We start from the raw sequence: 9,426 nt of genomic DNA, 5'->3' as shown, positions 1-9,426 counted from the left end.
CAAAAAAAAAAAAAAAGGGAGAAGAAGAAGAAGAGGAGGAAGAAGAGGGAGAGAAATTAGTGATCTTATCCAGAAATAATCTCATTGACAAAGCAACACGGGGAAGAGATAGCAGAGCAGCCCAGGCTGGGTTGGACAGAGGGGTTTAGGGGGGGATCTGTAGGATTCCGCCAAGTTTGGAGGGACAGTCGTGACCCCCTCGGGGATTGCTCCGAGGAGAGGACCCGCGGTTTGCAGAGGTAGGTACCGCTGCGGGGGTCACACCTGGTGGGGGAGGCCGGGCTGGGGTGGGGGCGACACCTCCACTTAGTCACCCCTCTTTTGGGGCGACCTAAGAGCCGCTCAGCGTCAGGAACGGTTTAACACTCCCCCACCCCCGCTGCGCTGGCAGGTGCCTTGAGGGGCTTTTAGGGAGGGTTGGGGGCTCTCCCCCTCCCCCCTTGAAGGTGGGGGACAGGCTGAGGGGCCCTGAAGGACCCCCCACTCCCCACCTCCAAACTGACGTTGCTTTGAAATGGAAACGAGCGCGGGTGAATTTTGCTGTGAAAAACTTCCGCGACGTGGGGCGGTTTCCCAAGGAAAGGGAGAAAGGTGTGCGGGGGGCAGGGGGTGGGGGGAGCCAGTGGCTGCCTTTAATTTGGGATCAGAGGAGGCGAGGGGGAGATTTCTTGGAGGTGTGGTGGGGGGAAGATTTCTGGTAACGCTAGGGGTGCTGGTTTGCTGGCACCAACCCCCCTGTGTCACTGGGAAGGAAAATTAAAACCGATTTATTTTTTGTTAAAGGATGTGGGAGGGGGTTAAAACCAGGGAATGGGCCTAGTTATTTCTATCCAGGCTCCTCTGCTCGGTTAGGACATCACTACGGTACCGGCTGAGAGGAAACACAACCAAAAGAAATCAGGGGAGGGTTTGGAAAATTAAGAATAAAATGTAAAAGACAAAACGCAAAAGGATTCTAAGGGGATTCGTTCTGTAGCATAATTTTTAAGGCATCCCTCTACGCCCTGGACCAGCAGATTTGATTTGGCTTCTTATTTTGATGGCAGGTTTTAGAGGGGAAGGTAGATTTTAGAGCTGTCCCCGGCAAGGTGGAGGTGCTGGTTGGTGGAGGTGGGAAAATCTTTGCTCGCTGCCAAAAGAAAATAAAAAGGCACTTTCATTTTGCTCCGCTTCTACTGCTGGAACCCGGGGTGTTATTTCGGAGTTGAAAATGGTTTGGGGGTTGTTCTAAGTGCATTTGGGTTTATTTCTTGAAGTACATCTTGGGGTTTTTTTTCGGTTTATCTGGTTATTCTAGGTTTTATCAGGAAAACCGACTCTTCACCTTAATGCACCTCAAAAATCTCGGGCATTTTGTGTTCGGGAAATTCTGGGACTGTCATTCTGGGCCGTTACTGTTTGGGGTAGGAGAAAAAATAATATGCAGGAGTTTTCAAAATATGTGTAAGATATTTCCCAGGAATGTTAATGAAGGGGAAACGCAGCTTTTACCCGATAGCATCTCCACTCTGGCATTTCAATGCAATTCATTCGGGAGATGCTTGACCAAAAAATGTTCTGCCTTTTGAAATACAAAAATAAAAGAAAAAAAGGGGGGGGGGGGAGGATGCTATACTTTTAATCTCTTGGGCAACTGTAATTTTAAACGAAATCTCAACATGATGCTACCCTCATTAGTTCCGAATGAAGGTTCATTACCTAGACAGTATGAATATTTTATTGCTTTATATCCCTTTTTCGGAAATGAAACGCCTTTGATCTTTTTCTCGGGTTGTAAAAAGAATTGCCTGTCATTAAAAAAAAAAACCTGTCGTCCCATCTGCCTTTACATTCTGTATTCCTTTTCATCTGTTTCTTTCTTTTTTTTTCCCTCTCTCTTTTTTTTTCTCTCTCTCTCTCTCTTTTTTTTTTTTTTAATAATTTATCCGCACACTCACGTATCAACCCAAACCTTGGTTGACCTCCAAGAACGAAAAATGGATGAAATCTTGGCGCTGCGTATCAGGAAATAATTGCCAGGGGTTCAGGCTGGAGGAGGACGGAGCTGTGACATTTTGCTTTTTAAACGACGATTATTTGGATTCGAGTCTCGTTGTGCGTCTGTCCTTAAAGATCAGTCCAGGGACTGATTTTTTTCTTTTTTAGTATACATATATATTTATTTTTTTTTAGAACTAATGCATAAAGTCTGGAGAAGGAGGTAGAAAAGTTCTGGGTTTTCTAATCTAGTCTCAGCTATTCGGATCCTGAGTTGGTGCTTTAATTCATAGCGAATCTTTACCTATAGATTAATTCTTACTCTCTCGCGTCACAAAACTTTACCACCCCCCTCTTCTCCCCCCTTTCCCAGAAGATAATTATGGCGGTAGGCGAAGATGTCTGACCAAGGAGGACGCATCTGTCTTCTATATGTACCCTGTAGATCCGAATTTGTGTAAAGGAAGTTGGGTCACAAATTCGTATCTAGGGGAATATGTAGTTGACACAAACACTACAGGTCACAATCCCAGAAGGCATTAAAAAAACCCAAAACAACCAAACAACAAAAAACACCCCAAAACCAAACCAACCAAAAAAATTTCCCCACAAAGCACCCGCACCCCCAGAGCCCCCAATAAAAGGGTGAAAACAAGGTCTTCACCAGAAAACCGCCTTATAGCCGAAAAGAAATACTTTGGATTTGACCTTAGCTCAACTCCAGAGCTTCTGCGATAAACTTTATCATCACTTGGAGATAAAATCTGAGCTGCAAGAGCGGGAGGAGGCGGGGGTCAGGGGCGTTATTAGCCCCCTTTGAGAGCCGGGATCCCACTATTGCTTTAGTTTGTGTAATCTCAGCGCTGCTACCCACACAAAAAAATAGATTCTGGCTTTCTTTCCTGTCGCTTGTGAGGAGCTTATTGGGCGTTCCAGGTTGAAATGTTGAGGAATTAGGGGTGGCTTTGGCAGGGCTGCTGGTTCGCTTCTGCTTTTTACAGCGTCTTGATTACAAGAAGGGCGAGGCGAAGATGCTTTAGGACTTGGACTAATTCGCTTTTGTAATTGTTCGTCAAGTCCTTGATTCCTCGCTTCCCCCCCCCCCCGCCCCCACCCTCGATGCGTGGGAAAACAGCCCATCCCCGAGCCCAGCGAGATGTGATTTAGGAGAGCGGGCACCCCGAATTAGCTGATGAATTTCTTATCGATCCCAAACGAGCCCTATTCATCTCTGCCAGGCTCGGGGCGCAATGTCCCTTCCCGTATCACCTTAGCAGGGAATGAGATGCAGCCACCACCCGGAGGGACCGCCATGGATCATGTGCTGGGGCAGCGGCCGTGAGAGCCTCAGCCCCCTCCCTCTTTCCCCCCCCCCTCAAAAAAAAAAACAACCCACCAACTAATTTCACCCTCTATTTTAATGATTTGGTTGTTGTTATTATTATTATTATTATTTTTGGAGGTTTTTGATTCTTTTTCCCACCCCCTTCCCCCGGTTCTCCCCCGCCCCGAGGAGGACACACCCCCGAGGGGTGTGGGCCGGGGAAGGTGGGGGTGGGGGTGCGGGGGGGGCCCCGGTTCTGGCTCACGGGGCGCAGCGCAACCCGGGGCCCGCGGGGCCCGGCGGGGCCGGGACCGGGGGAGGCCGGAGGGGAGCGGCTGCCCCCGGTCGCCTCCCCGGGGATGCTCGGGGCCTCGGGAGAGCCCGGGCTGGGCAGATTTCCTTATCCGGGGATCGCAGGGCACGTCGCCATTGGCCCGCGCTGTCACATGGACTCCAACTTTGTTCACTTGACAGTAAGTAGGAGGGTTTCACGAAACAGGAAAACGAGTAAAGGGGGGGACAGGAATAAATTTTAGGAGAGATATATATATTATTTTTTTTTTCGTGTGTGCAATTCTAAGAAATTAATGGCCATGAGCTCGTTTTTGATCAACTCCAACTATGTGGACCCCAAGTTCCCACCCTGTGAAGAGTATTCCCACAGCGATTACCTTCCCAATCACTCGCCGGAATATTACAGCAGCCAGAGGCGAGAGAGCACTTTCCAACATGAAGCGATGTACCAGCCGCGGTCAGCCTGCAAGGAGCAGCTCTACTCGTCCTGTCAGAGCTCCGGCCACCAAGCAGCGGTGTTATCCCCCCGGGGTCATGTCCATCCTCCGGCCGGACTGCAGAGCCACCTCTCTGAGCCAAACCATCCCTGCGAGCCGGTCACCCCCAGCCCACCACCCTCCTGCAGCCAAAACTCTCTCAACCAAAGCCCTTCCAATTCCTCTTGCAAAGAGCCGGTAGTTTACCCCTGGATGAAAAAAGTCCATGTAAGCACGGGTAAGTGAACTAAAGTGGCTTTGCTTTATACTAAGTAGCACCTCAAAGTCTTGTAGAAATCTTATTGCACCAGTTGTAAAATAACCATTCGTGGAGATTTACGATCGCCTGTTTGCAGAGCGGTATAATTACATCCTCCATAAATTTTTATTGCTCTGCTTGGCCATGTGCCTTTGAAGTCTCTGTTACCATCCTCCTCCAATTTCTTGCAGGCTACTTTTTTTATGGCTGTTGAATCTTCATAAGTTAAGTTTTATGTTTTCGTAATTTGTATTTAAGTGGCGGGTTGAGTAAACTTTTACTATTTCCCCCCTCCTTTCTTTTTTTTTTTTTCTCTCTCTTTTTTTTTTTCCCCCCTTTTTTTTGGTGTGTGATATTTAATAAAAAGGAGAGCCTGTGTTTGCTTGCTTCCATGTGTGTAGGGGGAATTTTAAAGATTTGGGGATAACAGAACGATGCTCCAGTAGAAGTGGGGATATTTATGTGGATATCCACACGTAGAGGGCATGGAAAATGTGTCCAGGGGACCTTATAAAAACGTTCAGACAGGAATACACGTCAAGCAATGAGGATGGAGGTGGAGATTCGGAGATAGGTTTTGGGTGTATTTTTAGAAGGTTTGCGGTGTATTTTTTTGCGCGTATCCCCCCACCGAAAGAATGTGTGATGCTTTTGGGGGGAAAGGACCCATTAAAGGAACAGCTCAGTAATTCTTCTTCTGCTCTTTTTTTTTTTTTTTTTTCCTTTTTTCTTTTCCCCACCCCCCCACCCCCCCTTTCCTTTTTCTTTTTCCTCCTTTGTGTTTGTTCAGTAAACCCCAATTACTCAGGAGGGGAACCGAAACGCTCCCGCACAGCCTACACCAGGCAGCAAGTCCTGGAGCTGGAGAAGGAATTTCACTATAACCGCTATCTCACCCGGAGGCGCAGGGTCGAGATCGCCCACTCCCTCTGCCTCTCCGAGCGCCAGATCAAAATCTGGTTCCAGAACAGGAGGATGAAATGGAAAAAAGATCACAAGTTACCAAATACCAAGATCAGGTCTAATCCTTCCAGCTCCTCCGCCAGCCTGCAGATCCCACAAGGAGGATCTCAAACCCGATCCCATGGACCAGCCACCAGCCTATAACTATTCCTTGGATGGATGGATGGATGGATGCAGTGTGCGTGTTTGTGGGTGTGAGTTTGTATGTGTGTAGGGAACACATGATTTTATTATTATTTTTTTTTTAATGCTCCGAGAAGAGAGGGAAGGAGGGGGGCTCTTTATTTATAGGGGGAATAGAGGGAGACTCAGCTGCAACAAAGCAGAGCTGTGCTGTTGTGCCTCTCTTCCATTAAAAGAAGGCTGGAGATGGTAGTTTTCAGATTTGGCTAAGATGGATCCTTGTTTCATCTTTAATCACGCCAAGCTCTGCCCCATTTGTCATGTTTACTCTCCCGTACAAAGGATGGACCTTATGTCTGCTATTACCTCGACAACCAACGCTCACTTTAATAAATGAGGCTCAGTTTCTTCAAGACGAACTGGATTTTCTCCCCCCACACCCCCTTACTTTTTTTTTTCCTCCTTTTTTTTTTTTTTCCCCTTTTTTTTTTTTTTTTTCCTCCTTTTCTCGCCTACCAGCCACAAACGGGAAGTTTCAATCCTGCCATCCCAAAGACGCGGCGGTTCTAGCTCAGCAATGCGATGGAGAAAACAAACAAACAAACAAACAAAAACCCCAAACCAACAAACCCCACCAAAATGGGACCGTGGGGAGCTTGTAGGGGGGGGATCTCAGACACTGCGCTGGTCCTTCGTGGGGGGACCCCTGGGATAAAACAGGGAAAATTAGGTCAAGTGGGTGGTGGACAAAGAAAGAGAGAGGATGGAGGGTGATGTAGGACACCCCCCCTCACCCCCATCCCCCCTCCGCCGCCGCCGTTTTTATTTTGAGTCCAGCAGGTTAATTGTGAGTCTGGGAAAGGGGGGGTGGGAGGGGAGAGGGGAAAGCAGGGGGGTTAGGTTAGAAACTGGGCGATAAACAGTGGCACCTGGATTCACCCCAGGGTGAGGGGCAGAGGAGATGGAAAAAAGCTCCTCTTCCCCTGTCTACGCCAGTTTTGTACTGAAAATGTGAATTAGGGGCAGAGGGGCGAGGGCTCGGCCCTCCCGGGGGGAGCACGGGGTGAGCCGGGTTGGCCGAGCTCCCCCCGACACCCCGCTCGTCCCGGCCACCTCTGTCCCCCTCTTCGCCCTTCGTGGTGTCCAGGATTACGTGTAAATAGCAGCGAAAACGAACAAAACAAAAGCGCAATTGGAAATAAATTTTTTCATGGTGAATCCGACCCCGTGTGGTTTGTTTGGGGTGGTTTTTTTTGAGGGGGAGGGGGTGGGTTGTCTTTTTGTTCTGATGAGAAAAATAAAACCCACAACAAACCCAAACCCAAAACCGATTGAAAATAAATTAATTAAACAGCACGTTTCTTTTTTTACAGGGATTTCTGTTGTCAATGGCGCAGCCTCAGCTCCCTAATGAAAACAAAAGATGTTTGACTATAGGGTATATCAGCCTTAAGTACTGCTAAGCCTTACATATTATGATTTATTTGTTCTAAGCGTATATTAATATGCTCTTCCCAAACTGGGCTCAGACAAAACCGAGGTAGTCATTAGGGCTGTGCTTTGCTCTAAGGAATGGATGGAGGGTTGGATTTCTCTGGAGAGACTTCTCGATTTACAAAAAACCAGCACACACACACCCCCCCAAAAAAAAAAAAGAAAAAAAAAAAGAAGAAAAATCTCCTTCTCCGAGGTAGTTAATGCATTAATGAGTCTAATTTCTGCACAGATGTTTCTCGGTGTTTGCAGGTTTTCTGTGTATTTTCATATTACAAAGGAGCTGGCTCCTGCGATAGCTCATAGCCTGACAAGCAAATAGATAATCAAGAAGACAAATGGCTCCTTTTGTGAGCCGTAGCTCTTGTATTAATTTTCATTTTCTTTCTCATAGAAAGTATCGAAAATACCGTTCAGGACGAAAGAACATTCCAGTTCTAAGTTACAAATATATACTAAAAAAGAAAAGATACTATTGTACTCGGGGGGGGGGGGGGTCGCGCAGGGGGAGGAAGCTGAAGAAAATAATCATTTTCTTATACTTGCCTCTAAGAAAAAAAAAAAAAAAAGGCTTTTGCTTATTTGTTCAATGTCCACGGAATTCTTTGAGACCCCCCCCCCCACCCCGCAGACCCGAAATATTCCTCCGCATTATTCAGAAACAAAGGCAGGGCTGGAAATAGGTAAAGCCAGCCTGTGTTTAGGTGTTACTCCTGTTGCAGCCACGCACCTTGCAAAGAAAATGTCCCCCAAAGCTTCCCCTGCCCCCAGCTCAAACAAAGGCCCGTTAGATTTTCCTTCCTATTGACATTTTCATACTTTAAAATAATATTAATGTAGTCACATGGGACGGATCTTGTTCCACGCTCTGATGTAGGAAAAAAAAAATATGGATTTATGGGTGTATTTTGGGTTCACTGACGCGGTTTTAGAGACAGCAACTGCAAACCTTTAAAGTTTCTTTTCTTTTTTCCTTTCTTTTTTCTTTTTTTTTTCCCCCCAGGGAGGGTGGCAAGGGCTGTATTTTATTGTAATGCCTGAGGTTGGGGTGGTTCGTTGTTGTTGTTGTTGCATTTTATTTTACTGTTTCTCTCTTTGATCTGCTGGGGTTGTAAAGAGGGTGTTATTTTCAAGATAGTCCTTCTAAGAACGGCAAAAAATCGCCCTTTTTTTTTTTTTTTTTTTTTTAAGCATATGCTTCCAGGAATGCAGGGTCTATAGAAGCAAATCAAAGCTAGAAAGTATGAATAGAAAAGAAGCGGGAGAAAAGAAGATTTCTATAGGACCTAAAAGTTCACAGCCATTATAAGCAGACAGAAGCCAAGAAAAATGCGAGAATTATACAGAAAATCATTAATCACTTCTTTTCTTTAAATACTTATCCTTTTCCCATTGTTATTCAACAGCAAATCTCCGCAGACCGTCTGTTGGGAAAAAAGCACCCGGAGTCCTCCAAGAATCTTCAGGGGAAATAATAATATTAATAATAAAATCTGGATCGTAAAGGTGAAAGCTTTATTTTTGGGGGAGAGAAACAAAACTATAAACCAAACCGACCAAAACCAAACTACCCCAAAGCCACCCCCTCCCCCAGACCTCTCACTTTGGAAGAAACCACCCAAACCATGAGGGCCGTCTCTGGGGCGCTGGAAAAAGGATGTGGGAGCGAACCAGGTAACAGAGCTGCTCTCTTGGCATGCATTTCTGATCGGTTTATTGCCTCCTTTCACGAGAAAGCCGGGGGAAAGCAAAAGGAAAAAAAGGAAAGAAAAGGGGGGGGAAATGGAGCTTTTTTAAAAATAAGAAGCTTAAAACAAAAAGGCAGAAAGAAAAACAGCACGTGGATTCTTGTGCGGGGTTTTCCTTCTGTTTTCTCGTTTTATTTTGACCGATGTGAGCGAGGGGAGAGGGTAGAGAAAGTTTGCAAGTTTACTTGTGGCCAGGGGGATGTTTCTACCTCCTCGGTTCGGGGCTGTGCGTGGTTGGGGCTTTGCTGCGGGACCCCGGGCAGGGTTGCGGGGCGGCGGCGGGGCCCCTCGAGTGGGGGGCTGGGGGGTTTACCCTGCTTGGTGCCTTTTTTTTTTTTTCTTAATTTTTATTTAAAAAACATTTTTATTTTTTTTCCGTGCAAGATCTCCCTGCTCGTTCTGGGGTGCGGGTGTCCCGGGATGCTGGTGTCTCGGGATAAGGATGTCCCGGAGGGTTCGTGTGTCCCGCGGGTGTCTGTGTCCCACGAGTCTCGGTGTTCTGGGGGTGCTGGTGTCCGGGAGGTTGTTGCCCCATCCCGGGAGCAGCGCATTTCCCTGGATATTTCCCTGGAATCCCCTGGCTAAGGAAAGGGGTGAAAATTGGGGAGACAAAACCCAGCGCTTGGCAAGCCTCGCTCGGGGGAGAGAGTTCACGCAGAGGACACGTTTTCTAGGCGATTAACTGTGTATTACAGCCAGGACTGACCTCGCAAACCCCTTGACCTCTCCGAGGCTGGACATTGTGCTGGGCAACAGCTCAACCCGCAG

The 9,426-nt window shown here is 47.1% G+C and overlaps 1 protein-coding gene across 2 annotated transcripts; it reads left to right on the top strand.

Annotated features, from left to right (window-relative positions):
* The first annotated feature begins 230 nt into the window (after positions 1–230).
* On the top strand, positions 231–6,268 carry HOXB4 (homeobox B4). Of its 2 annotated transcripts, none has more exons than XM_051640444.1 (3): positions 231–239; positions 3,883–4,309; positions 5,121–6,268. In XM_051640444.1, exons 2-3 carry the CDS (start codon positions 3,889–3,891, stop codon positions 5,435–5,437), a joined length of 738 nt encoding a protein of 245 aa, XP_051496404.1. In that variant the 5' UTR covers positions 231–239; positions 3,883–3,888; the 3' UTR covers positions 5,438–6,268. The 2 variants fall into 2 exon arrangements, with proteins under 2 accessions (XP_051496404.1, XP_051496403.1); XM_051640443.1 differs by lacking the exon at positions 231–239 and adding an exon at positions 3,572–3,774.
* Positions 6,269–9,426: the final 3,158 nt, after the last annotated feature.

The sequence above is a fragment of the Apus apus genome, chromosome 25 (assembly GCF_020740795.1).
Source record: "Apus apus isolate bApuApu2 chromosome 25, bApuApu2.pri.cur, whole genome shotgun sequence".
NCBI lineage: Eukaryota > Metazoa > Chordata > Aves > Apodiformes > Apodidae > Apus > Apus apus.
The sequence above is the reverse complement of the archived record's forward strand: the minus strand, read 5'-3'. Positions and strand labels throughout refer to the sequence as shown.

What these genes read in the sequence shown, in the direction of transcription:
- HOXB4 (XM_051640443.1), top strand. Translation starts at nt 3,661, where the DNA reads ATGCTCGGGGCCTCGGGAGAGCCCGGGCTGGGCAGATTTCCTTATCCG. An exon ending in CCAACTTTGTTCACTTGACA is followed by an intron (nt 3,775 to 3,882) that starts GTAAGTAGGAGG and finishes TGCAATTCTAAG; the next exon opens with AAATTAATGGCCATGAGCTC. An exon ending in AAAAGTCCATGTAAGCACGG is followed by an intron (nt 4,310 to 5,120) that starts GTAAGTGAACTA and finishes GTGTTTGTTCAG; the next exon opens with TAAACCCCAATTACTCAGGA.